The 25219-nt window shown below is 56.0% G+C and overlaps 12 protein-coding genes across 12 annotated transcripts; 6 read left to right on the plus strand and 6 right to left on the minus strand.

Moving 5' to 3' along the window:
• Window positions 1-22: 22 nt before the first annotated feature.
• Window positions 23-1842, plus strand: KVR01_009897 (uncharacterized protein). Its single transcript, XM_044788664.1, has 3 exons — window positions 23-758; window positions 825-917; window positions 1166-1842. Exons 1-3 carry the CDS (start codon window positions 233-235, stop codon window positions 1342-1344), a joined length of 798 nt encoding a protein of 265 aa, XP_044641145.1. The 5' UTR covers window positions 23-232; the 3' UTR covers window positions 1345-1842.
• KVR01_009731 (uncharacterized protein) lies at window positions 926-4216 on the minus strand. Its single transcript, XM_044785759.1, has 2 exons — window positions 3618-4216; window positions 926-3399 (listed from the first exon to the last, which is right to left on the minus strand). Exons 1-2 carry the CDS (start codon window positions 3900-3902, stop codon window positions 2026-2028), a joined length of 1659 nt encoding a protein of 552 aa, XP_044640979.1. The 5' UTR covers window positions 3903-4216; the 3' UTR covers window positions 926-2025.
• Window positions 4217-4516: 300 nt separating this feature from the next.
• Window positions 4517-7482, plus strand: KVR01_010098 (uncharacterized protein). Its single transcript, XM_044789874.1, has 4 exons — window positions 4517-5293; window positions 5364-5518; window positions 5762-6122; window positions 6182-7482. The coding sequence occupies exons 1-4, from the start codon at window positions 4882-4884 to the stop codon at window positions 6352-6354; spliced, it is 1101 nt and encodes a 366-aa protein (XP_044641346.1). The 5' UTR covers window positions 4517-4881; the 3' UTR covers window positions 6355-7482.
• On the minus strand, window positions 6679-7269 carry KVR01_009990 (uncharacterized protein; the record flags this gene model as incomplete). The annotated part of the gene is made up of 1 exon (XM_044791437.1): window positions 6679-7269. The coding sequence occupies one exon, from the start codon at window positions 7267-7269 to the stop codon at window positions 6679-6681; it is 591 nt and encodes a 196-aa protein (XP_044641238.1).
• Window positions 7483-7942: 460 nt separating the features above from the next.
• KVR01_010119 (uncharacterized protein) lies at window positions 7943-10254 on the minus strand (the record flags this gene model as incomplete). The annotated part of the gene is made up of 5 exons (XM_044794911.1): window positions 7943-8328; window positions 8383-8943; window positions 9009-9045; window positions 9763-9833; window positions 9891-10254. The coding sequence occupies 5 exons, from the start codon at window positions 10252-10254 to the stop codon at window positions 7943-7945; spliced, it is 1419 nt and encodes a 472-aa protein (XP_044641367.1).
• A 755-nt stretch (window positions 10255-11009) lies between these two features.
• Window positions 11010-12176, plus strand: KVR01_009794 (septin CDC10; the record flags this gene model as incomplete). The annotated part of the gene is made up of 3 exons (XM_044787062.1): window positions 11010-11130; window positions 11219-11781; window positions 11844-12176. The coding sequence occupies 3 exons, from the start codon at window positions 11010-11012 to the stop codon at window positions 12174-12176; spliced, it is 1017 nt and encodes a 338-aa protein (XP_044641042.1).
• A 464-nt stretch (window positions 12177-12640) lies between these two features.
• On the minus strand, window positions 12641-13444 carry KVR01_010115 (uncharacterized protein; the record flags this gene model as incomplete). Its single annotated transcript, XM_044792904.1, has 3 exons — window positions 12641-12712; window positions 12844-12889; window positions 12972-13444. 3 exons carry the CDS (start codon window positions 13442-13444, stop codon window positions 12641-12643), a joined length of 591 nt encoding a protein of 196 aa, XP_044641363.1.
• A 358-nt stretch (window positions 13445-13802) lies between these two features.
• On the minus strand, window positions 13803-20078 carry KVR01_009924 (uncharacterized protein). Its single transcript, XM_044791729.1, has 4 exons — window positions 18413-20078; window positions 17102-18342; window positions 15915-17043; window positions 13803-15767 (listed from the first exon to the last, which is right to left on the minus strand). The coding sequence occupies exons 1-4, from the start codon at window positions 19938-19940 to the stop codon at window positions 15472-15474; spliced, it is 4194 nt and encodes a 1397-aa protein (XP_044641172.1). The 5' UTR covers window positions 19941-20078; the 3' UTR covers window positions 13803-15471.
• On the plus strand, window positions 13954-15069 carry KVR01_009922 (uncharacterized protein; the record flags this gene model as incomplete). Its single annotated transcript, XM_044787626.1, has 1 exon — window positions 13954-15069. The coding sequence occupies one exon, from the start codon at window positions 13954-13956 to the stop codon at window positions 15067-15069; it is 1116 nt and encodes a 371-aa protein (XP_044641170.1).
• Window positions 20079-20413: 335 nt separating the features above from the next.
• On the plus strand, window positions 20414-21424 carry KVR01_009706 (uncharacterized protein; the record flags this gene model as incomplete). The annotated part of the gene is made up of 2 exons (XM_044782832.1): window positions 20414-20953; window positions 21014-21424. The coding sequence occupies 2 exons, from the start codon at window positions 20414-20416 to the stop codon at window positions 21422-21424; spliced, it is 951 nt and encodes a 316-aa protein (XP_044640954.1).
• An 822-nt stretch (window positions 21425-22246) lies between these two features.
• On the plus strand, window positions 22247-23601 carry KVR01_009981 (uncharacterized protein; the record flags this gene model as incomplete). Its single annotated transcript, XM_044786001.1, has 4 exons — window positions 22247-22438; window positions 22490-22570; window positions 22638-22692; window positions 22745-23601. 4 exons carry the CDS (start codon window positions 22247-22249, stop codon window positions 23599-23601), a joined length of 1185 nt encoding a protein of 394 aa, XP_044641229.1.
• A 182-nt stretch (window positions 23602-23783) lies between these two features.
• On the minus strand, window positions 23784-24688 carry KVR01_009782 (uncharacterized protein; the record flags this gene model as incomplete). The annotated part of the gene is made up of 3 exons (XM_044789359.1): window positions 24202-24688; window positions 24010-24052; window positions 23784-23893 (listed from the first exon to the last, which is right to left on the minus strand). Exons 1-3 carry the CDS (start codon window positions 24481-24483, stop codon window positions 23784-23786), a joined length of 435 nt encoding a protein of 144 aa, XP_044641030.1. The 5' UTR covers window positions 24484-24688.
• Between the last annotated feature and the right edge of the window lie 531 nt (window positions 24689-25219).

The following is a 25219-nucleotide window of genomic DNA, read 5'->3' on the forward strand; positions in this document are numbered from 1 at the left end:
CTGCCGGGCCCCCGCGGGTTTGCCCAGCCCTGCCAGCCCGGGTTGGAGCTTCATCCTACCGCGCCGCCTGCCTGTCCGCGGGGCCGAGGCTGCCATAGCGCCCAGCGCCCTGGCGCGGTACGGGGGTGGGTAGCTCTATACGGAGTAGTGCATTTTACGCCATCAAAGCCCTCCCTCCGGCTGCAGCAGCCTCAACCAAGGCCACACGATATACTGACACTGCACCACTCCCATGATCTCGCTTGTAGGCAAGACCGTCCTCGTCACCGGCGGAAGCAGGGGCATCGGCCTGGCCATAGCCCACCGCCTGGCCGACGAGGGCGCCTCATGCCTGCTGGTAGCCCGCAACGCCGACGCCCTCAACACCGCGTGCTCCGACCTGCCACCGCCCTATTCCAAAGGCGCAGCGGAACCCCGGCCCCACGCCTTTTTCGCGGGTGAGGCTGGCGAGCCAGCAACCTGGGACTCCATAGGCCGTCAGCTCTCCGCCGAGGGGGCTGAGGTGGACGTCCTCGTCAACGCGGCTGGCGTCTCGCAGAACTCGCTGCTCGCCCGCACCAGCCCCCACGACATTGCCGCCATCCTCGACACCAACCTGCGCGCTGCCGTGCTCGCCTCCAGGCTTGTCAGCAGGCAGATGATGCGCAGGGCCGCCGACGCCCGCCGCGACTGCAGCATCATCAACGTCTCGAGCGTCATGGCCTTCAGGGGCGGCACCGGCGCCTCCGTCTATGCCGCGAGCAAGGCCGGTCTCCTCGGTGAGGCGCCTTCTCTCCTGCTGTTATCATAGACTAGCTGCTGATTGGGAAACCGACCTCCCCCAGGCCTCACGTCCGCCCTCTCCCAGGAGCTGGGCCGTTTCCAAATCAGGGTCAACGCCCTCGTCCCAGGTTACATTCAGACTCAGATGATTGACAGTAGGTTGCTGGCCTTGAATCCCGTCTCACGACTTTTTTTATTCCTCTTGGGTTCTCTGTTCTTTTTGTTTCCAATGCTCTGCTCGTGTCCATCCCTGGCCGCGAGCTTGAGCTCTACTCCAAGTAACATCGGACCACCTTGTCTAGGACGGCCCAAGTGTCCTGTGGCCCCACAGTCCATCTCGCAGGCCCTGTAGGCTCATCATATCATTACAAGTAATTGGCTGCTAATCTACACGACTTTCCAGACCTCAATGAAACCAAGCTCAGCAGCCAGATCCCACTCGGGAGGATAGGCACGACCGATGAGGTCGCAGACGCCGCTTTTTTCTTGGCCACCAATTCGTATGCCAACAACTGCATCCTCAACATCGATGGTGGGTTGGGTGCGGCCGATCAGGGTCTCGTAAGTCGTGGAAGCCCCTGAGCCATGCTTCTTGTCAGCATCGAGCGTGCTGTCCAGCTCCTCAAGGGGCGCGTCGCAGAGAGGCAGCATTCAGTCGTCGTCGATCATGATGGCACCATTGCCACTGTCGTCGTCAACAAGAACCGCGTCGCCGCCCTTGGCACTCGATTCGCCAGTCTTCCTAGCCTTCTTTGGACCGGGTTCTTCCAACTCGTCCTCATGCTCCCGCTTGTTCTTTCGGCTGCTGTCATCCGGCTCATGCTTCCCGTTCGAAGACGGCGCAGCTATGGACGCATCTGCAGGCTCCTTCTTTGGCTTTTTGGGTATCTCAGGCTTGTCGTCTGAGACGGCCTTTACTGGCTTTTCAGGCCGTTCTCCCTTGCTGTGAATCTGTCAGTCACCCGAACACTGCATTCCGACACGAGGAACCTACGCTTCTTGGATGTTGAGAACCAGATTGACGAAAGGCTCGGCGTCATCCTCATCAGTGACAGTCAGGAATGTGTCGGGTTTGATTCCTAGCATGGATTAGTGAGCATTCAAGCACACAGGCTGGGGAAAAGCGCGTACCCAACTCAGTAAGCTTCTTCGAAAGATGCTCCGTCTCATCCGGGTCGTACAGGATGCCCGCGTCAGTGGCCACAGCAATCTCCTTCTCGCCATAGCCCAGCTGGAGTCTCAAGAAATCATCAACAAGGTCTTTCAGCGTCGCTCGAGAGAGGTCGACGTATGCGCTGGTCTGGAAGACACTGCAGACAGGACAACTGGGGTTGGGCGGTTGTGGTCGGTCGGCTGAGATGAGTCGAGCCGGCAGGCCCGAGGAAAAAGGCGAGAGGAAGGCCTAGACTTGGTCAACTTCTGCACATTGGGAACAATACGGCGGCTTCTGCGGCCACTTACCTCTTTGGCTTTGCTGTACTCTCCTTTGAGCACCTTGTAGGCTTGTAGCACGCACAGGCCGGCGACGATAGCATTGGTAGTCGCAATGGCTGGTATGATGTTGCCAGCCATCTGCTTGATGTCGAACCGAGACTTCCGCTCAATGTCGAAGATCGTAGATCGGATGTTCGCGCTGGCCGCGACAAAGTCGAGCGTGTCATCATCGTCCTTGTCAAACTCGATCATAGGTGTGGGTCCAGACCCGTCATGCGACTTCTTCAACTCGGCCATGCGCTTGCTGAGCCGGTCCAAGCTATCGTTAAAGACAACGAGACTCTCCTCCAGGCTCCAGACCTTTTGGCCATCCTCCAGGATGGCCTCTTTCGCTGCTGAGGCCTCGCCCGCCTGTTCCAGCACCGTTTGGTATTCCAATGGCTGGGGTGCTTTCCTCGACTTCCACATGTCTTCCATTGAGCGCAGGCGCTCAATGTCCACTTTGAAGACCTTGTCGAAAAGCAGCTGTGGGAATTTCTCCGAGCCAACAGACTCGCGAATAGACTTCAGCGCCTCGGATTCCTTCTTCAACTCCTCAATCTCCTTGGCGTTATCTTGGTCGTCTGAATGGTCAAAAGCGGACTCGTCCTCACTAGCACCGAACATCTCGTTCAGCAGATAGCTTTTGGCCCAGACTATGCAATGTATCGGCTGGCTGGGTGTGCTTCGGATTGTGCACACAGGGAACGACTTTGGCGCGTCTTTCGGTGTGCAGTCGTAGCAGGCGGTGACACCCTTCTTGATGACCTGGACCTGACCGTTAAAGCCCGTAGTGCCACTCTCGATCAAAGGTACGTCCGCCGCCAAGCACATCTTGTTCACATGTCGCCTAGCTTCCATGTTGTCAAGCGCGTTGAACACAATGGTGAAGCCTCGGAACCACTCGACATTGAACTGCGAATCCTTGATGTTGGAATGGTGGGCCTCGATCTTGACCTGTGGGTTGAAAGCTTGCGCGACATCTTTCGCGACCAAAGCCTTTGGCTTTCCGATGTGGTCGGTGCGGAAGAGGAACTGTCGGTTGAGATTGCTCAAGTCGATCGTGTCGAGGTCAACAACATGTATTTCGCCAAAGCCCTGGAGGACGAGGTTCTTGAGAAGTTCGCAGCCGATGCCACCAGCGCCGACCAACAGAGCCCGAGACTGCAAGCATATTAGTTTGATGGAATTCGTGCAAGGCGCATCAGCTTGAAACATTTTGATGGCAGGCAGGTGAGGAATCGCTGAGTAGAGCAAGGGAGAAGCAGAAATCCGTCCCGTAACCACTGCGACCGCGTCAAGGTAGCGTCGAGTGCGAGAGAGGCAGGGCAGGCGGAAGTCATGTATAAGATGGCAAGACAATGCGATGGGGGGTCACGCACGCCTTTGACCTGAGAATTTAGCGCTTTACCAAGCGATCGCTGGTTGAAGATGTCACGGGTGAGTGCTGCAGGCTGTCGTGCTACGGCGGCCGGAGGTGGTTGGCCTTGGGCAATCGGGACTGTGTGAGTCGTGGAGGCAGGGCGAGGCACGCTCGTGGAGGCGCCAGCGGCTGCACCTGCAACTGGAGGCTGCTGGGCGGCGGCTTGAACACCTGCAGGAGGCGCTGGCTGTTGTTCTGCAGTGGCAGCAGAAGCTGGCGGAGCTTCACCCGTGGGAGCGCTCATCGTGTCGCGATCGGCGCATCAAACGCGCACCGAGTTGATGGTGGTACGGTTCTGGCTGAGGAAGGGTCGAAGGAAGACGGACGGGATGGGCGAAGGTCTCTCGCAAGGCGCTAGAGCGAAACGATGTCGTGTGCCAGGTGACAAGGCAAGGATTGAGTCGACTCGTCGCAAGTCGGGGTCTCAGATAAAGTCAATCGGAAGGAGAGCTGTCCTGTCAGCAGAGGTCTGTCGCCTATGCAGAGAGTTGGTTCGCATCCCGCTTTGTATTGATGATCCCTCTGGCCCAACCTCGAGAGGCCAAAGCCAGTCCCGACGCCTGCAGATTCCAAGGCTGGTCTGGAGCTCTCTCTCCCCCAGGCCGAAGCTAGCTAGCCCTGTTAGCCGACAGGGGTGTGGTGCGTTGATGGGCCCTGACGTACCTACGGAGCACCTGCCTCGCACTCCACCCAGGTACTGTGTGTTGCTCCAGTGCAGTACGTCCCCGCCTGCAGAGGATGGGTGTCTAGGCACGTACCTAGGTACCTAGGCAGGTACGTACTGTAGTCTAAAAGCTGTCTGTTTGCCCCAGCAGACCTTCTGCTAGTACTCTCCGGCTTTTGTGGGCACGGTATGGTGCCCAGGTAGCCAGTCAGTCAATGAACTCTTTATGGGGCTCAGGCAACCGTTGAGGAATTGACAACCAAGTTCCTGTCTCTGGCAGCCGAGGGGGAAATAACGGTCTCGGTGTGGACTTCTGGCCTGTAGCAAATGTAGAGTTGGTCTGTTGGCCTCAGATGGCCAATGCTGCCAATGGCTCATTATCACCACTCCCGGTCTCCCCCTAATAAATTAAATCCCAAGTGTGCAAACATCTTTTCATCCACTTCTTTTCGACAGTCACCTCATTCATTGCCCCCGTTCCAGACCACTGTCGTATTCAAAGCCACACATCGGGCCAACAAAGCCTCGGGCTGCACGCAACGGATCCGCCAGGGCCACCATGTCTGACGACGAAGCCGATCCCGAGCTGCTTGAGCTCCTCCGTGCCCATGTGCTGGGCCAGTCCAGCGCGAACGCCGACCCTGAGACAGGCGTGCTCGACGGCGCCGAGTATGTGTACGACAACTCAATCGACGTTGCACTGGACATGTGGTCATGCAAGACGGCCGCCAACGCCATCTACAAGCAGATGCAGGAGAAAAGCTACTCCACGGCCACATGGTCAGAACATGAGCTCCATCCCAAGGCCAAGGACGAGGCCACCGTTGACTTCATCTTTACGATGGACCTTCTGAACTTCTCCTTCTGGTCGGAGCTATCCGACGACAAGCGCTTCGCTGTTTCGTACAAGGACAGGACCTGGACGGGCTACTGGAGCCTGGTGGCAGCCCTGCAGCGGGCTCTCGATGAAGGTTGGTGCGGCGGGCTTGTGACCGCTCTTTCTGGCCACGGCGGTTGACAAGTGCATTTTCTCCCTGCCAGACATACCCATAACCAGTTCCGACTTCTGGCAGAGCGAGGACGAATGCACGCTGGAACTCCTGAGACATGTCTTTCGGTCCACGACAGATGAGGAGATACCCTTGCTCGAGCAACGCCTTACCTGTCTGCGTGAGGCTGGGAAGGTGCTCTACGAGGTATTGCTGTCCCATCTCCTATGTGTGTGATATGAGCCATCGAAAGGAATGTTGTCCTACGATAAGATGCATGTCTTGATTCGGGTTTTCGGAGTCTCCCTTTATTTCCCATCTCACCTGTCATAAAGTGTACACCAAAGTGTTGACGGTCGACGGGCAATGTTGCTTTTGACATGCATCGAAGCTATATAAGAGCCGTTTCGGAACATGCACGCCTGACGCAATGCTGACGGCGGCTTACAGAAATATTCATGCAGCTTCACCAACTGTATCAAAGCCGCCAATGGGTCGGCAGCCGGTCTCGTGAACCTACTGGCCGATGACTTCGCCTGCTTCCGAGACGAGACAAAATTCGAAGGCCGGCGGAAACCAGTCCGCTTCCTGAAGCGGGCGCAGATTCTCGTAGCTGATATCTGGGCCTGCTTCCAAGGTGCAGGCTATGGCGCCTTCGGGGATATTGACAAGATCACCATGTTTGCCGACTACCGGGTACCACAGGTCTTGAACACTATGGGCTGTATTTATTACAGCCCTACCCTGAATGAGGTAGTCAAGGAGAAAAAGATCATCGAAAGCGGGAGCAGCTGGGAGGTTCAGCTGAGAGGTAGGACGAGACTCCGCAACCCTGGCTACTACGGTCGTGTTGGCTGACGGTTCGTGAAGCATGCAGCATTTGGTGCGTTGAGCTCATTCGGAGAGACATCAAACGGACCCATCCGGATGTCAAGATCAACGCCATTCTGATAGACTTTTTCTTATACGACCTCATGAAGGACCTAGAATCCAGGGGCCAGGAGTCGATTCCCCACCACCGCACAAGGAGCATTTGGTACTAAGCGAGGAGATCTTTTCAATTTAGCTGCTGTTGCGCTGAAATGCGCTCACGCTGTGCGCATCTAGTAGTGCAGCTGCTTCGGAATTTCAAAAGATTTAGAATAGCTTGACAGATTGGCTCTGCCGGGGCCCGGGGTTTGGTAAAATCCAGACCGAAGCCATAAAATCATATTCTGGCAGCAAACGCCTTCACTCCAACGTCCCAGCCCTTGCACAAGGGCCTATCTGGGAACCCGCTCAGGTCCAGACAACGTACCAATTTGCATTGATTCCCATGTGTCGCAACTCCCAAAAGCAAAGTATGGTGACCACTCTCACGGGGCTGATCAGCCACTTCCTACGGCCGTGGACTCCATCAGTCGATCTATGGCAGCCCTCTCAATCTCCTTTTTGCCCTGCCCCTCCTCCTTCAGCAGGACTGCGAGCACCTCAATTGGGGGGTCGAGGCCCAATCTCTCAGCCCGGTACCACCGCCTCGCGCGTGGGATGCCGATGCAAGGCCCGTACTGTGAGCTGACGTCGAAGTAACGCAACACTTTCTCTGCCTGGCTCAGGTCCTCCTGGTGCACCCGCTTCGAGATGCGCGCGGCCTCGACACCCTTCCAGTAGCGGTTGATCTGCGCATCGCTGACATTCTCTGCCCTCAGCTCGGCCTCACTCTTCCCGACCTCTGGCTGCGCTGCTGGGACCTCCTCCGGCTGCTCAACCTCGACTTCATCCACATCCTCGGTAGTGGGGGTCTGGGCTTGGCGTTCTGGCCCGACTTTGGTGGCAGTGGGCGTGGAGAGCTTGTCAGACTTGCCGGACTTTGTTGTTCCGCTCTTGGTGACTTTGTGGTTGAAGCTGAGGGTAGACTGCCCCTTGCTCGCCGCAGCTCGAGCGGCTGCGCCGCGTGCGGATTTGCGGGTTGCTGGCATGGTGACCCGAGCTGTAATGACGTCGATGAGAGATGGATGAGATGTCGAAGAAAGTGAGTGGATGCGGGGAGGGGTAAGAAGAGTCTGGTTAAACTATTGGTGTTTGGAGGAGTTAAATTACGAGTGAGATGTCCCGTCTTTGTTTGTTTGACCGTCTGGCTGGGAATTGGGAGGTTGGCTGATGCTGGTGGTGTTGGGGATCTGGGGTAAAGTGATGCAGGCACTTTACGCCTAAACGCCTAGTGCTGGCTGGGCAACCTCGAAACTGTCACGAAAGCATCTGACCTCGGAACCCGGACCCTGGGAGGCCTGGCAACATGCCCCCCCCCTCACATAATAACTTTCATGTCCCCTGAGGTTACGGCTCCTCAGTCTAATAAGCAGCATTTCTGCCGATTTATTTGCACCTCTGAGAGACACCACTGAATTGAACCCACCATACTATGTAGTAGGAATGAATGGACCGGAAAAGTCGTACATATGATGCCGGGCTGATATGTCAGCTTTCTACTGGTAATCTAGCAACCTCGCAACGCACGCTTCTCTGCCGTGTTTTCCAGGATCTGGTCATGAACCTGTATATCGTCGACGCTTGCTTCGACTTGATGACTCTCGTAATGAGGCTGTTCTCTAGCTCACGGTGCAGTGAGAGCTCGTAGGCTTCGGTTCATATTCAGACCTTTCCACCCTCGCGGTAGAAAGTCAGGCTGCGGTTCGCACCTGCCGTACAGAACATCTCCCCGCGATGCGCCGCCGCCTTTGGCAACCACTTGACGCTCCAGAGAATTTTGTCCGTCTCGCTATGCGTCGCCACACAGACACCGCGATCTATCGACCAAACCTTGACCTTCCCGTCAGTAGACCCGGAGAGCAGGAACTCGCCCGTGTCTGACCAGTCCAGGGAGGTGATCCATGCAGACGAGGAGCCGCCGCTGTTCAGAATGCCCACATGCTCTCCGGTAGTGACATCGTAGATGGCGATGATGCCTGCGTCGCCCGCCGCCGCGAGGCGAGTGCTTCCTGGTGAGAAGGCAACTGCTCTCACTGGTTTTGCGAGACCTGTTTGGCAGCCCGGTCAGAAAGGACTTGTGCGCATGCATACTGACGACTTACCAGATAGCGAGTACTTCAAATGTCCCGCGTCGTTGTTGAACACGTAGACCGACCCATTCTGGTGCCCACTCGCCGTCAGACGCCCATCAGCACTCAGGTCCACGGACAGGCCAAAGCTTCCGTTCCCGCCACCTCCCGTCTCGTAGGTCTGCAAGACGGTCTTGGATGCGAGATCCCACACGTGTATTCTGCCGTCGTGGGTTGTGCAGGCCATGTAGTTCTCGTCGGAGCTGAGCGCCACAGCCCATGAATCAGCAGCGCCCTTGGTCTTGGCCTCAGCGGGCGTGATCTCGTAGTCGAGTGCGAAGTCGCCGCTGTCTGGGTTTGACCGCCATATTTTGATGTCGCCACCGAAGCCGATCGAGGCAGCTACGGTGCCATTCGAGCCACGGGGTGCGGTTGCGACGTGGTGGCAGCCGAGCTTGTGTGCGGAGAGAGACTGGCTTATGGGAAAGGTCCCCGAAGCATCGTTGATCCGGTGAAGGTTTATCGTGGAGGAGCCGCTCGCAGAGAAGAGGAAGTTTGGCGTTGCGGCCAGGGAGAAGATATCGGTGGTGTGGGCTGCAAGGGCGACGTTAGCATCGGCGGGCGCAGCTCGAGGGGCAACTGGTGGGCCTGGGACAAACCATTGTCCACCGTATGGGTGGTCAAGTACTGCTTGGACTAGAAGAATTTCAGCTTTCTATGACCAGGCAGATTGCTAGAGACTGAGGTCCGTACCATCGCTGCCAGTCCATGCGCGATACGTTGTCGCGGATGGAGAATGTAGCTGGGGGAGATCGGAAGTTTTGATAGGGTACGGGTGATGTCACTAACGAAGCTCGCAGGCGAGTCCACAACGGCCTGTGAGGTGGCTGATGCAGCGCAAGCGCACTGCCTTATCTCATCCTAGATGCGATTTCTATTACTGCTTGCGCGGAATGCCCTTTGAGCTTTCAAATTTACTTTTTCACGTTTTGGCTAATAGGCATGGACGTCTGCCTCAAGCTGTACCTAGTAGAAAAAGTTGTCTACTTCGACAGACCTCAGACATGCCCCATGGCCTGCTTTACTTCAAATGACGGGCAGGCAAGCTATACAGTCCTGCCGGCAGCCCATATAACCAGTTCATTGATCTCGAGCCCAAAGCCCACAGCGTACGGATGTTAGCAGTGCTGCTGTGGCCCCAGCGTTGGCACCATCGACGCTCTAAGAAGACCGTGTCCGCCGCGGCCTCCCGTAGATACTGGTCAGGCCGAAGTCAGCCTCGCCTTGCACTTGAGCCCGAATGAGCCCTTCGTTTCCTGGCGAGAACGAGCCCAGTCGTATGTGTCTGCAGATACTGAAACCATGTGCGTGTAAATTCCAATGCCGCGTTGGCTGCGCTGTTCTTCACTCCGCATCGATTGTCTTTTTTATCGTTGGCTTTGCTTGTTTGTTCTCGATCCTCTTGTCCATCATGTTCCTCATCTCTGCGTTCGCGCGTTAGTTCTGACCTCCGTCACATGGTGCAAAGTGGCCGCTCTTACTGTTCATGCATGTCTCGCAGAGGTGGTGCATTCTCTTCGTTCCTCCACAGACAGGGCATTTGCATAGATTGTTGACATCCTTCAGCGCTTTCCCCGCCATCTGCCGGTGCCTCTTTTTGGAATGTGATGTCTTCTTCTTGGGAACAGCCTTCAAGATACCCTCCCAGATTCCTTCGAGCACGTCCGGAATGGACGGGAGGTTCAGAGAGATTGCAGGTATGGCAAGCGAATATGTCGGCAGGAATGGAAGAGACATGTGCCTTATCTGAAGCGATGCAAGTCTGTACGGCGAGAAGAAGGCTGAGGAGGGAAGCCGTGGGAAGAGGGAGGAAGTCGCCCGTGTGGACAACATCGCGCCGGCCATGCTGCCAGTATTTGGCCTGGATGTTCCGTGTCTGGGAGGCTCGCGTACGGCTTGGACGCAGCCTTGATTGAGGGTTCAAAGACCGGGATCGACTGCTCCGGGACAGCCTGGGAAGATCGGGGTCGGTGCGGCCGGCGCGAGGCAATCGGGTCTTGTCGAACGGGGCGCGGCGGGGGGGTATAAAATGTGGTGCTGTCGCGATGTCTGGTGAGGCCGTCGTCCAGAAAAATTGCTAGCGCGACCGCCTTGCCGTGGGCGGGACGAGCTGCTTCCCCAGCTCGAAAACTGCCAGGGGGAGGTGCAGTGGAAGCTCAGGCCACCCTTCAACTGCGGAGCTCCAGTCCAGGGCGCTAGGACCTGCTCAGGCCAATTGAAGGCAGGGTCGTCTCTTAGCCCCTTTCCTGTGAGATGCGACCCCTTTCTAACTCGACTGGGGAGAAGCGGAAATTATTGTTTGGCAGCAATTCCTCCCAACCAGACCTGACTGGCTCGCTCTCATCTCCACGGATTGCACACAGCTGGGGGGCAGATCACCATCAATCAACCTTCAACCTTCAACCATCGACCAGTCCACCTCACTCGTTCCTTAACTTTTTTGCCTTCCTTTTCTCTTGTGGCTTGACAAACCATCCCAAGATACCCTCTGCGTTCGGTCCTTACGCCTCACTTCTTCTTCTTCTTATCCGACTTCTACGGCAACGTCCACCCTCTGATTCGGCCCCGGCCCATCTAATCTAAGCCCATCCCTCGCGAAAATGGCGGCCATGCCTGCGGCGTCCATCTACCCCCAGAGCCACGTTGGTTTCGACAGCATCACCAGCCAGATCGAGCGCAAGCTCCTCAAGCGTGGTTTCCAGTTCAACGTCATCTGCGTTGGTAAGTCGCCCTTGTCCCATCAATTGATGGCGTCGGCATCCATCAGCAAACGGCCCGGCTAACGTGTCTCGTGTTCCCTTGGTCACAGGCCAAACCGGTCTTGGAAAGTCCACTCTCATCAACACCATCTTCGCTTCTCACCTCATCGAGTCCAAGGGTCGTCTCCTTCCTGACGAGGTTATTCGATCCACTACCGAGATCCACCCTGTGTCGCACATCATCGAGGAGAATGGCGTCCGTCTCAGGCTCAACATTGTCGACACCCCTGGTTACGGTGATCTGATCAACAACGACCGCTGCTGGGACCCCATCGTCAAGTACATCAAGGACCAGCACTCTGCGTACCTGCGAAAGGAGCTTACCGCCCAGCGTGAGCGCTACATCCAGGACACCCGCATCCACTGCTGCCTGTTCTTTATCCAGCCCACCGGCCACTCCCTCAAGCCTATCGATATCGTCGTGCTGAAGAAGCTGTCCGATGTTGTCAATGTCGTTCCCGTCATTGCCAAGGCTGACACAATGACCCTGGAGGAGCGTCAGGCGTTCAAGGAGCGAATCAAGGAGGAATTTGCTTTCCACAACCTGAAGATGTACCCTTACGACAACGATGAGTTCGACGACGAGGAGCGCGCCGTCAACACCCAGATCAAGGTATGGAGCTAGCCCATGCCAGCTCACAAATGTCTTGTCCATAAGCTAATATGCATCCACAGAACTTGATTCCCTTCGCCGTCGTGGGATCCGAGAAGTCCATCATCGTAAACGGTAACCAGGTCCGAGGTCGTCAGAACCGATGGGGCGTCATCAACGTTGAGGACGAGAACCACTGCGAATTTATCTATCTGCGGAATTTCCTTCTGCGGACACACCTTCAGGACCTGATCGAGACGACGTCCCAGATCCACTACGAGACCTTCCGTGCCAAGCAGCTGCTTGCGCTGAAGGAGGGAAGCGCACAAGGCCACAGCAGCAGCAGGCCAATCAGCCCGGCCGCGGACCGAGAGCTGAGCCGCAGCTCTCAGCGCATGACCATGAACGGCTACTAGGAGGAGCCGCTTCGGAAGCGAACGATCGATGAGAGTGTCAAATCCAGCTACGTCGGGATATGAAGGAGCAAAAGGCGCGTTTGGCTGACAGGTTCTCGGCTGTTGACGGCGCATCCGCAAATTGCTGGTCACCTGCACCTCATCCCGAGGCTTTTGTGTTTGCTGCGAGTGCTTGTCGGGCGCATGAGGGATGAACATATTTCCCACCGGACTGGACTATTACGCTTTATTTCCTTTTTAGTACTCCAGAACTTCCATCCAGACCTTTTCTTTCTCCCATTCTCTATTTCTTAATCCAGCCCCATTTTGTGCTCTAATTAGAGTCTAGTCTTGATACCTGATGGAAATACATATTGAGATGTTGAACAGATGCATTGTTCTCTTCAACAGTGACTGTACCGTGACCATTGTAAACGCGACGAGACCATGTAGTTACGGCGTTGGCAGAAATATTGGTGGCCCAGCTACGAGTCGAGAGGCTTGTAGACATATTCCTCCAGCTCTTTGTATGCCTTGTCGAGGTTATCGTTGACAATCTATGGGCCCAGAGATAAGCATGTGCGCCGTGCAAAAGTATAGGCAGGGCATCAAGTTGTGTCACGAATACTGCCCAGTACCTCGCAAGGATTTCAGGGTATCAAGGCAATATAGAACATGAGAGACTTACAATTATGTCATGGACCCCTGGGGTCTTGGAGTACTCGAGCTCCAACCTGCATTCAAAGTCAGAACAGGCAACCCGGCAAACAAAAGAACAGGCAGCAATGCGCTTCGAGCGCATGGGGGACCACATACTTTGCCTGGGTGAGTCTCTTCTGGATGCTCTCCTCCTTCTCCGTGCCGCGGCCCCTGAGGCGCTTCTCGAGCTCGTCCTCGTTCGGCGGGGCGACAAAGACAAAGCGCGCGGAGATGTCGCTGGCCTTGATCTGCTTGATCCCCTCCATCTCGATGTCCAGCACGACGACCTTGCCCTTCTCGCTCTGCTCGCGGATGGTGGACTTGGACGTGCCGTAGCGGTTGCCGCCGAACTTGGCGTGCTCGACGAAGCCGTCCTCGGCGATTAGCCTTTCGAAGTCCTCGTGGCTGACGAAGTGGTAGTCGACGGCGTGCTGCTCGCCTGCGCGCGGGGCCCGCGTCGTGTGGCTGACCGAGAGGGTGAAGGTGTCCGGGTGCTGGGCGAAGAGCATCTTGAACAGCGTGCCCTTTCCCACGCCCGAGGGGCCTGAGATGACAATTGGGCGGCGGTCGGGTGGGAGGTCGGGGGCCATCGTGTGGGCTCTGGTGCTGTGGAGGCAGATGCGAGGTGGGGAGGCTGTTCTTCTGGTTGCGTGTGCGTTCAGGCAGGCTCGAGGGAAGAGGGATGGGCGTGCTGAGCTGACGACTGTACGAGCGATGCAGGGCAACATGAGCAAACTGTCGAGTCAGGGTGGCGGTTGGCTCAGTGTACGCATTATACCAAGCACCTGTGACTGTTTCGGGGTACCCTGATGAAGGAGTGGGATGCCGGCAGTATGTGTCAACCAAAGTTTGCTAGACTTGGTAGGCGGTCAGCTCAAAACCCCAGGGTTGTGAGGACGCGTCTCTCGGTCGTAGGTCTAAGAAGAGAGACGCGCTTGGCCTCGATTGGCCCTACGCTTACACGCCCACGAGTCGCCAAACATTCAATATCCGTGAGCTTTACTGACTAGGAAAGTCTTTCGTCATCCGTCGGATATGAGAGTTACAGAAGTCTCTAGGCTCGCAGCCATGTTCTCTCAATCCCTAGGCCGTCGCACCCATGCCCGCCTCCGAAGTGACTCCTGAGGCCGCGGTGGTGGCGGCTGATCCCACCGAGCCGTTCGAGCCTCGTCCCTTGATATCTGAGGTCCTACGTACTCGCCACTGCATCCAGGGCTCCATATTCTTGGTGGAAGGTATCGATGCACACCTGGCCGTTTCTAAACGCTACCGAACCGTCCGTCTGCTCTTGGGTGATGGGGAGCTATGCATCCAGGCGCTACTCCGGTCAGAAATGCACCGGTTTGTGGATATAGGCCGCATCTTTGTGGGATGCTACGTGCGACTGAGCAGCTTTAATGTGCAGTCGGTCGCAGTGGACTCGGATGCCGATCACGACTCCGATGGTGCAGTGGAAATGGTCTATCTAGTGATAAAGGATATGACCACTGTCGGCTGGAACACTGCATATATGCAGATGGCTGGGACAACAGGACAGGAGGAATCGTACACCTCCGTGGGCCCCCAGGGAGAGGATGTCGAACTCGCCTCTGGCCGACAGAATCGCAGCATAGCAGCGACCCGTCCACAAATTGATGCACCAGAACTAGACACACCAGACCTCGAAACAACATATCCCTCTACGGCAAACAAGGCTGAGGGACCCGATTCTGATGAGGAAGATGCGTTCGAAAGCCGCCAGGTATCCGAGCAGACGATCAAGGAACGTCGTCAGGAGGCAGAACTCAGGCAGCAGCCCCTGGGCAAGCCACTAAAGCTTACACCGCTCAAGGCCATCCCTCACCTGCCCTACAAGCAGAATTGGGCCGTCAACGTCCTCGCGGTGGTCACCTGGCTCTCCGACGTCGAGCCTGCACTCCTGCCTGGCTACGTCGGAAAGCAGCGCATGGCGAGGTTGGCCGATCCTTCGACAGACAAGCAGGTACTCCTAACCGTCTTCCTGGACCCGGACGGGTTCGCCCCGGCTATCGGCAGCGTTGTGCTACTGCTTGGTGTGAAGAATCACAGGTTCGATGGCGGCAGCTTGAAGAAATACGGGAACGAGAGGCCGAAGCCCGGGACGAATTGGTGGTTTGAGGATCCGGCGGATGTAGGGTGGTGCGACGTGGAGGGCTTGAAGAGTTGGTGGAAGGGGCCACAAGCCGTTACCTCCTGACAACAAATGACATCCGCGGACAGTATACTACAGGAAGCTATGCCATAGTGAGGATGCCCCACGGGAGAGATACCGTGGACGCGTCATGGACACTCGAGTAATCAATCAAACACATACCCGCAAACCTCAGTCTGCAAACACTCTGCTTCTACATCACGAGGACTGGTTGCCGGAGCCTGTTATTCGCAGCCACTAGATGGCCTTTGCAGACCCAATTTTTTTCATTTCTGAAGGCGGTCTTATTAAGGTCCTTTCAACATCTAGGACTGTCACTGTACATCGGAGGACGCCGGATGCTGCATGCTATTGCCCTTAACGCCTGCAATGCTTCATGACTCCTAGAGACACCCACTTCGGTTGCCCGGCCACATTCATCTGAGCGTGTGGTGGCCAACGAAGCCCCTACTCACGCACTGAAACCACGTGCACCACCGAATCGATGTAGAGACGATTTTGCGCCCACGCCTTCACCCCAGGCTTGATCTTAAACACCCCATGAGGGCCAATAACGAATTCTGGCTGGCCGGCGATCGAGACGCGTAGCTTACCGGTGGCGACAGAGCAGTAGCGGGTGTTGGATGTGGTAGCCTCGAATTCGAGCTTGTGGCCCGATTTTATTGTATCAACCCGGAACGAGACGTCGGCAGCTACCGGGATGCTCTGGCTGTTCTCCAGGAACGCCTTGGAAAACGCGATGTCTAAAGTCCGGGTCAGCAGAGTGACACGATTGAGTTTGGGGGGACTTTATGAAGGAAGAGTCCATGCGGTGTGAATCGAGGCCTGAATACGCCCGCTGGGCTCACAGGGCCGAAATGGGTAGTGGCAATGGTGAGATAACGACTTACTGTTTGGGTGTGCGGAGCCGTCCTCGCGAATGCGCCCAGGTGCGATCTCCCAGTCTTCCATTTCAAGCAGCTCGTCTGAGGTTTGCTGACCGGCCATCATAACTGCCGATGAAGATGTCGAAACAAGGGGTTTGCTCTGCTCCGGCTGTGGTTCGGGCGATTCGTGTCTCCTCGTTCGGGCGTTTGTCGCGCGAGTTGTTCTCCTGGACAGCGGCAGAGGCAAGGTGACAATTCTTCTGCCAGCTCCAGGTTGTTCTTCGTCATTTGATCCCGTGCTCTGCTCATACCGCCGGCGTTGTGAGAGTGATTCTTCGTTGGCACCGGAAGGAGACAGTTGGCGTTTCTTAGCCTGGCTGCTGTCGTTTGCTGTAGTGGCAGTCGCAGCCCACTCAGCGACGGGCGGAGGTGTGCCTGTGAATGTCTTCTCACCAGGCCTCGTAATGCATCTTGTTTCCCAGCTGGACTTGACACTGCAATGTGACCTCTTATGTGCGAAAAGGCAATTCGCACAACACGTCGCATACCGGTGCGATTCCCAGGCGGCGGCCCTAGGCAGGGTCCAGCATCCCTCAAAAGGACCCTCGCCACTGATGCAAAGCGAACAACACCTTTCGCCACTGGCATTTCGCTCGACTCCAAGGACATGCACAAGTATTGCGAATATTTGGTATCGATCATTATCCAAACGGCGTTTCATCCATGAATTCCTCCATTGGACTCTCTGGAGCACCGGCAGAGCAAAGAGTCTGATGATCTCTGGATCGAAGATCTTGGGGTCCAAAGGCTGAGGCAGGAAGGGCAGAATGTGGTTCCAGACTCGTTTTGCTCCGCTGTGTTTGTCGGACTCGGGCGGCTCAACCCGGTTGAGCTGTGCTGAGTCTGCCGATCTGCCGGGGTTCAAAGCTACACGGTCTGCCGGGCGAGGTGGAGGCTCCGAGTTCGTATCGCCAACACGAACATAACCGGGCACCTTCGGTGCTTCCATCGGAGGTTCACTCTCATCCAGAGGTTTTTGTGATATGACCAGAGGAGCACAGTACTTGGAGCCTTTCAGTGGGCTGTTGTAGGCACCTACAATCGACAGTGTGCCATCCTGGTTGTCATTCAACAAATTTCCCCGATGCTTGACCTGCACACGAGCTTGTGAGAAAGGCAATGGAGCATATAGTTCAGCGAGTACCACTTACCGCAAAGTGAGATCCCAAACCAACAATTTTCTTGAACGCGGCCCTGCAGGAACGGATTGGACACACCCAAGGCCGGCCAGGGACCGTTCGATCCAGATCATAGCGATCTGGTATCAAGGCCCCACACATAGAAATGGGCTCCCCATGCTCTCCCCTGATCATCTTGTACGCGCGATCCTTGCTTGCCATCTCCAGACTATGGATCTCATCCGGCTGGTAGATCTTCACCCTTGGGTGAGAAGTCTCCTCCGGCGAGTTGTCTACCGTTGTCCGAGATGCCCGGGGCTCCTTGACTGGTTTTTCAAGTCTGATGGCTCCGCGCGCTCTTCCGCGCGCTCTGTCTGAAAGGACTTTCACATTGTAGATCGTTTTCTTGTCTCTCAAACGCTCCCGTCGCTGTCTGTCGCGACGCGGCACGGCTGCAGCACAGTGACTACACTTGGACTGGTTGCAGTGGTAGTAGCAATTCGCACAGGCCAAGACGCTGTTGCGTGATTCTTGGCTTGCCTGTGGCGAGATCCTGACGCAGCCATTGAACGGTCCCCTACCTTGCGCGCAAGCCGCGCATGGCGTTGGGGCCTCGACGCCCGTCACCTGAATGATGAGTGCCGTTATGTCTCGTAGGTGGGTATCCATGTATGGCAGCTCCTTGATCCTAGGCTCGTTCCATTTGATGTCGCGGACGCGAGGGAGGCGGACGACGTCTTGTATCCAATTCCCTGTTGGGGATGAGTCTCGGTGATTTGTCAGAAAGGGGCGGATGTACTGCCACATTTCATGGGCACTGCCCCGCCGTAGGACTTGAGAGGGGCCCGCAGGTCGGGCTGGATCTTCGATATCCCCAGTCACCAAGGTTTCGGGGTCCAGGCTTTCGCTCTCAGAATCGGACTCGGCCTGGATTGCGTCGGAAGGGAATCTGTCCCTCCCTGTTGGCTCCATTGCCTCAGCCATTGGCGGCTCTCTTGGGTCCAAGGGCCGTCGGCTGACAACAACAGGTAAGTGTTTTCCGGGCTGGCTTCTCTTGCTGTACGACCCAACAACTGACAAGGTGCCGTCCATATTATCGTTGAACATGAATCTCTTGTGCTTCACCTTGAAGTGGTCGCCAAGGCTGAAGGCAGTCTTGTGTACCTGCCTACACGAGCGCACTGGGCATATCCACGAAGAACCAGCGAATCTGGTACTTTTCTGGTACCCATCAGGGAAGAGTGCACCGCCATTGTGGAACGAACTTCTCCCATCTAAGTGCAGAGGGTTGGTTAGACTATCAAGTATTGCAGCTTTGTCCTCTCTCTAGGGGGTTTGCCTCACCGAGCCAAGTATGGTACGGGCGACCGGATTTGGCTGTCTCCAAAATTCGCCCAGGGTAATCTTGTCGGCGTTGAATGCTGGCAGATGAGACCGTGACCATGGGCTCCTCGTCTGCAGCTGGCGAGGACTCTGACGGCGATGCAGATACAGTACTGTCGCCTTCATCGTCCTCATCGCCTTCATCGTCACCAACCTCGTCCCCGTAATCGGATTCATCAGGCGGATGGAATAGCTGTCGAGATGATGCATCCGCCTCCCGCGAAGCGGTAGAGACCAGTGTAGCATCGCCCTCACCGTCAAGCTCCGTTTCGTCTTCGGAAGTGTCATCTTCCAAGTCGTCCTCAGAAACATCGTCGGAGACGACTAGCTTAGGGGTGGCCTCGTACTTGATCTCATCATCAGAAGATTCGTCGGCCACATGATCTGTAAGATTGCCTATGGAAAGGCTCTCCGTGGGGGTGGTCTCTGTTTTGCTGTGGGCTGGTTTTGGTACTGCTTTCGATTGCCCGTCAAGGCTTTTCGGTTTCGCAGTCAGGCCACCCAAGAACTGAGTGTAGGTTGAAGGTCCTGAAGACCGGACAGGAGTACCCGACCCTGACTTCCTGTCGATATCTGGCCCATTTGCTGCTTCCCGTACGCCAGAACCGCCGTTCTGAGTGGTCTCGGGGTCTTTCGATAAGCCCCTGCTGCCCTGTTGCACAGGACCTATCGTCTTATTGGGCGAAGGGGCCTTCTTCTGATGGAGTGATGCAGGCGTCCGTAAGGGGGAAGACGACCTAGGTGAGGCTATGGGGAAGTTTTGGCCTGTCCTTCTCATCTTCAGGATCGGCTTGCTGACGGGGGCTCGCCCACCATCAGCGGAAACCTGCCCAACGGGTGAAATGCTGGCTGCCGAGCCATGGGCATCGCCTGGAGAGCCGTGCTGACGGCCGAGATCACTACCAAGCCTGCTATTGGCAGCTGGCGCAGACGTTAGAAGACTAGGCAAAGAAGACGTCAAAGAAGCTGGGGCCCTCGCGTCCGCGGCGGGCTTTGGGGGACGCGAACATGTCTCAGTCGATGCGGCCGGCATTGGCCGAGCGGCGCCTATGCGCGCCTCAGCTGCCTTTTGTTCACTCTGTGTATCCGTAGTACCAGAGGCAGAGGGGCCAGCAACAGGAGGCTGCTGAGTTACCGAAACCGCAGGGCTGTGCTGCTGCCCATTGCTGGTGTTTGGCCGAATGCCGTTGTGTGGCTGGTAATTTGCTGCCGGGTGCGGCTGTGCATCGTTATCGTTGCTCGAGAACAACGCGGCCGACGCGTGCGGCGCGGCCGACCCAGGGGCTGCACCCTTGGGCGATTCGGAGCTTTGGGCAGCAATAGGACGTCCCGCACCGTCCTGGCCGTCTTTATGAACGTTCTGGGGCTTGGATTGATGCCCGTCCGTGTCAGGGCTCGCGTTTGAGGCCGTTTTCGAGCCAATTGATGGCTTTTGAGGCCGTCGAGCTGCTCCGGGCGCCCCTCGAGCTTCTCCTCGTTGACGCTCCATCTGCTTCGGCCTCAAAGCCACCACAACAGTCAGAGGCGAGACCGTCAAATCGGTTCTAGTTCATCTTGATCTTCACTGCTTTAGTATATCAAGCGTGTAAGAAGGCTTTTGATGTCAGAGATGCCTGCAAGGCTCAAATCAAATACATGTATCATCTGTTGACAAGAAGAAAGACCTGGGGTTGAAAGAGGTTTAGGAGTAGATTACGAGTAATGCTCCACAGAGATAAGTGAATCCGATACTAGTTTATCGGAACTAATCATTATTAATAAGCTAAACCCCATTAGAAAATACCGCAATTATTTGTTAACTTTTCTGTAATTAATTAACCTAGAATGTTATACTTATCCTTATTACTATAAGCCTTCTTAGTCAGCTTTTAAGCTTCGCTGCCGAGGGGAAATCGAGTCTCGTTGCCGAGTGTGGTCAACGCCTTCTCCGTCTCCAAGGCAGCCCGCCTAGCCAGCCCCAAGATGGCGAGGCCTAGTTATGCGACTCCTCTTCCCCAACCATCGCACTCGGAAATCCTCGAATGGCGTTTCCCAGGTAAACACAAGCAATATGTCCTCACGGGCAGATCTCGAGCGGCCTGGCACACTTCTTTTGTCATCCCGCAACTCAACTTGCTACTCGATGCCGGATTGATCATCAATAGGCTGCGGCCAAAACACATCTTCCTCACCCACGGCCACAGCGACCATACCCTTCTGACGCCAGCCTTTATCAAGCGCGATGACCCCCCGGACATCTTCTGCCCCGCCGAGATGAAGGTGGCGCTCGACGACTTCCTCCGTGCGAAGACCATTCTGAACAAGGGCGGCCTCGTCACGGCAGACGACCCCGTGCAGGCCGGCGCCACCTCGGTCGAGGAAGACGAAGAACTCGATGACCCCGACGAGGAATCTTCAAAAACGAGCCCCCACAAGCGACACTGGCTGCAAACACACGAAACCCACGGCATTCGAGCAGGCGATACCGTCCCACTGCGGCGGACAGTCGACTTCACCGCCGAGGCCTTCCACTGCGACCATCAGGTGCCCTGCTTAGGATACGTATTCAAGGTGAACTCGCAGAAGTTAAAGCAAGAGTACGCGGGCAGGAAAGGACCCGAGCTAAAGCAGCTCCGGGAGTCAGGCGTCGTGATCACCGCGCCGCAGTCCACACCCGTGTTCGCCTTTCTGGGCGACACAACAGCGGCCACGCTTGCCTCAGAGCCCCAGTGGCTCAGGGATGGCATCCCCGTGGTCATCACTGAGTGTAGCTTCCTGCACGAGGAACACAGGGCGCAGTCCATCAAGACGAAGCACACCATATGGTCGGATCTCGAGGGCATCATCCGCAAGTGGCCCAGGACGACCTTCGTGTTGACCCACTTCAGCCTGCGCTACAGTGATGAGGCTGTCAGACAGTTCTTCGACAAGATGCCCGATCCTCCGCCCAACATTGTCGTCTGGATCGATGGGAACCCCGAGTCGAACGGCTGAATGCCGCATGAGATCATCTTTTACAACCGTCTGCGGCGCGAGCCAGGCGGTAGAGCCTCCGCGACGTTTTAAGCAGGGATGTGCAGGCCTCTTTTTTAGCGAGCTCCCGCCCCTGCCGTTCTGCCGTTCCAGCATGGTGCAACGGGGGCGGCAGCTGGGCGGGAGGTGTGCATCGCGTAGCCACGTGCATCTCCGTCAGCGCTTGTGCCCCGGTCAAGGGGAGACAGCTTCGTTGGGGGACAGGATTCTTGGCTCGCCCCAGGTAAAGCACGCTTGGCGCCCTTTTGAACTGCTTAGCAACTGCCTGCCTCCAATGCAGCGCGTACTCCGTACCTGCAGCTGCTTCGCGGGATGCCGTCCCGGGCGGCAGTAAATTAGATGCCTTCTCATCGCCCACCGGGCCTCGACTCCATATTCTCGGTGCTCCCCAGGCCCTGCACCGACCCGGAGGCAACTGCTCCATCCGTCCAAGTTGAACGCCCCGGTGCTGGCGCCGTCCTCGATGCGTCCCCACAATGCACTCGAACACACTCTCCCACCCACGGCAAGCGCCATCACCCCAGTACGGAGTAATGAAATTCTTCCCGGCGCACCAGCGGCCACCAGCCTGTCATCGTCAGTGGCCAGCCCGGTGGGCGAATCGCATTTCACATCCGACAAGGAGATGACACCTCCGCTCATGTCCCCTGCTTGACACCTTAGTCACGGTGCGTATATAAGTGTATATAACCGACGCATTGGGAGCATGGCGACGGTGTAGTAGTGCGCCTTGTCTTCAACGTCTTCAACGTCTGTATTAGCTTGCTGTCTTGAACGTACACGATGAGGTCGGTACTTGCACTTGCATCGTCCCTCCTGGGGGCACAGGCTACTATCTACTATGCTGGCGTGGATGAGTCCGGTGGTGAATTTGGAGTGTATGGAACCAAGGGCCAGGGACTTCCAGGCACCTTTGGTGTGGACTATGCCTTCATCAGCGAGCCAGCAATCGACACTTACGTGGACCAGAACAAGGTTCGTGCCCACTGGACAGAAGGCTATAACACGAAGCTGATAATCCCGCAGGCCAATCTGTTCCGAGTTGCGTTTCTGCTGGAACGGATGGCCCCTCTTGAGTATGGCCTAGGCTCCAAGTTCAACGAGACGGTGAGCCAAATCGGAGCTCTACCCGCTGCTAGACCCGTGGACAGCATCACTCATGGATAATACACAGCATTTCGGTCACTTCAAGCAAGCTATCGATTATATCACCCTTACCAAAAACGCCTGTATGTACATGCCACAACCATTCATCATATGCAGTAGCTTACGCTGATCCAGACGCGATCCTCGACCCACACAACTACATGAGGTACAACGACCCCAGTGCTCAGCCTTTCTCCGGAAGTGTCATTGGCAACACGACCGACCCGACTGCAGCCACGACCGAGGACTTCGCCGCATTCTGGGGCGAGCTAGCCTCACGATTCGCAAATAATTCTCGGGTCATCTTTGGCCTGATGAACGAGCCACATGATATGCCGACCACCCTGGTTCTGGAAAACGACCAGGCCGCAGTGGACGCCATCCGTCAAGCCGGCGCCAAGAATCTGATCCTTGTGCCAGGTAACGCGTGGACTGGGGGCCACTCGTGGACGGAGAACTATGGCGGCGACAACCTGCCCAGCTCTGACTACATCTACCAGATCAACGACACGGCCAACAACTGGGCCGTAGACATCCATGAGTACCTGGATGTTGACTACAGCGGGAGCCACATCGAGTGCACACAGCCATTCGACACCAACCTCGCACCCCTGACGGCCTGGCTAAAGGAACACGGCCTCAAGGCGATGGTCACGGAATTCGGAGGGTCGAACACCACAGCTTGTGCTGACATGCTCCGTGATGCTCTGACGTACATGGAGGAGAACGAGGAGTATATCGGATGGGCTGCATGGGCCGCGGGCCCCTTCTGGGGCTCCTACGCACCCTGCTGCTCAAATTCCACACAGATTGGCAGCCTCGAGCCTGGAAGTCTGGCGTCCGATGGCTCGCCGGGCTTGTATGAGACGGTGTGGAAGGCTGTCCTCGAGCCCCTTCTGCCAACGACTCTTCAAAGGTCTGGTCCAGCAAATGTCAATGGCACGGCAACCAGGGCGAGGAGGTCTGGTTTGTGGTACAGGAAGGCGAACTAAGAGGACCGAATGGGTGTCAAGGAAGATTCAGTGTGACTTCTTCTCGGGCATTCCCCCGGGTCTTGTGTGTCTAATTTATATTTCTGTCACCTGCCGTCACTGCCAAAACTGGCATCGAAACCCAGCCCTCTCGCCCCCTTCTCAAATCGTTCAACCACTTTACTGGGGCCGCTATTCGAGTTTCAAGTAGAACACACTTGAATGTGCTGTATTGCACCGTTCTTGTTGCAGCCCTGGAATTTGCCAACGGTGTCTCCGTTGGGTGATGGGTGACGGGCAGACCAGCAGGTAGCTCTTGTGGTCCTCTGACCAAGTGACACCAATGTAGTCGCCTTCATCCAAGTTAGCGCTAAATGTTCCTACACCGCAACACGACAATATGGTTTGGGGGGCGGGGGGTTCACTGACCAATGTCAAACATGGCACTAGCAACCGTCACGCCAGCCTTGTTCTTGCATCGGCATTGCATGGTGGTATTTGGGCAGTCGTTTTCACAGACCGGTTAGCCAATATCGTATTCGCAAGTTTCCATGGCTTTTCCACTGGAACACAACAGAGCTATGGTCAGCGTTTGAACATGGCTTCCACACGTGCTAAGACTTTGTTGTTCGGGGGGGGGGTCATGAGGAGGTGGGGTGCCTGCCCCTGGTGAGGTACCATGTTCCCATCGTCGTTCATGAAGCAGTCGTTGAAGTCGAGCTGAGATTTGGCCAGCTCGGTGCCTATGTAGTGGAATCCGTTCTTCTTGGAGGAACAGTCGGCATCAAAGGTTGCCATGGAGCTCTCGGCCCTGTCAATGTACAACGGGTACATGCAGTAGTCGGAGAATTTGCCATAGTTGCCAGTAGCATTTGAGGTGCTGCGACAGCTATCAAGGGACATAGGGCGAGAATGAGGATCTGAATAACTGGTCCCATTGTTGGCGACAAATAACCAGCTCGTGAGTTCACGAAGCGTGGTGGCTGATGTGAGGAGTACCTTCTGATGATGTTCCTGTGTAGAGGGGTAACGCAAAGAGTGCGTAGGAGGCGTCAGATGTGTAAAAGTAGTGCACAAGGGAAGGTTCCAAGAGTGAAGTGGTGTGCGCTTTAAAATGTAGAAGAGTTATAACCAGTCACTATATCAACGAGTGACTGACCTCTTCCCACTACAGAGCAGAAAGCCAGACTATTTTTGAGGTTGAGTCAACTCCCGTCACGATCACAGGTGAGCGAGTACAATTGAATTGCGCCATTCGTATTTTCACCACTGTTCTCGCATCTTGCTTCTTTCAATACGCCGGGTCTGTAAGCGTTTACTGGCACTGTATGAAGGCGCCATGTATGTCCTCGGACGTATACGGAATAGAAGCGAAACCACATAGATCCGTAAGCGCCCTTCATTGGCTTCAATGCAGCTGTGAAACGCCTAGCTCCATGCTCCAGTGCCGAGACCATCATAGGGCCGCCATCCCACCCCTACTGAGTAGCATGACTGATTCAATGACTTAGAATTTGATCGGAGTCCCCTCATTCAAGCACTCAGCTAGATCGATATTGCTGTCCTATTGTCGGATGGGGCCAAAGACGCATCCCTCCCACCGGCATGAAGGTAGTAGGATAATCATGTATATGGCGAG

This window comes from Diaporthe batatas, assembly GCF_019321695.1.
Source record: "Diaporthe batatas strain CRI 302-4 chromosome Unknown Contig00012, whole genome shotgun sequence".
NCBI classification, from domain to species: Eukaryota; Fungi; Ascomycota; class Sordariomycetes; order Diaporthales; family Diaporthaceae; genus Diaporthe; species Diaporthe batatas.

What these genes read in the sequence shown, in the direction of transcription:
- KVR01_009897 (XM_044788664.1), top strand. Translation starts at nt 233, where the DNA reads ATGATCTCGCTTGTAGGCAAGACCGTCCTCGTCACCGGCGGAAGCAGG. An exon ending in GAGCAAGGCCGGTCTCCTCG is followed by an intron (nt 759 to 824) that starts GTGAGGCGCCTT and finishes GACCTCCCCCAG; the next exon opens with GCCTCACGTCCGCCCTCTCC. An exon ending in TCAGACTCAGATGATTGACA is followed by an intron (nt 918 to 1,165) that starts GTAGGTTGCTGG and finishes ACGACTTTCCAG; the next exon opens with ACCTCAATGAAACCAAGCTC.
- KVR01_010098 (XM_044789874.1), top strand. Translation starts at nt 4,882, where the DNA reads ATGTCTGACGACGAAGCCGATCCCGAGCTGCTTGAGCTCCTCCGTGCC. An exon ending in GCAGCGGGCTCTCGATGAAG is followed by an intron (nt 5,294 to 5,363) that starts GTTGGTGCGGCG and finishes TCTCCCTGCCAG; the next exon opens with ACATACCCATAACCAGTTCC. An exon ending in CTGGGAGGTTCAGCTGAGAG is followed by an intron (nt 6,123 to 6,181) that starts GTAGGACGAGAC and finishes CGGTTCGTGAAG; the next exon opens with CATGCAGCATTTGGTGCGTT.
- KVR01_009924 (XM_044791729.1), bottom strand. Translation starts at nt 19,940, where the DNA reads ATGGAGCGTCAACGAGGAGAAGCTCGAGGGGCGCCCGGAGCAGCTCGA. An exon ending in CCCGTACCATACTTGGCTCG is followed by an intron (nt 18,343 to 18,412) that starts GTGAGGCAAACC and finishes CTCTGCACTTAG; the next exon opens with ATGGGAGAAGTTCGTTCCAC. An exon ending in CGGCTCCGCACACCCAAACA is followed by an intron (nt 15,768 to 15,914) that starts GTAAGTCGTTAT and finishes CCCGGACTTTAG; the next exon opens with ACATCGCGTTTTCCAAGGCG.
- KVR01_009731 (XM_044785759.1), bottom strand. Translation starts at nt 3,902, where the DNA reads ATGAGCGCTCCCACGGGTGAAGCTCCGCCAGCTTCTGCTGCCACTGCA. An exon ending in TAAATTCTCAGGTCAAAGGC is followed by an intron (nt 3,400 to 3,617) that starts GTGCGTGACCCC and finishes ATATGCTTGCAG; the next exon opens with TCTCGGGCTCTGTTGGTCGG.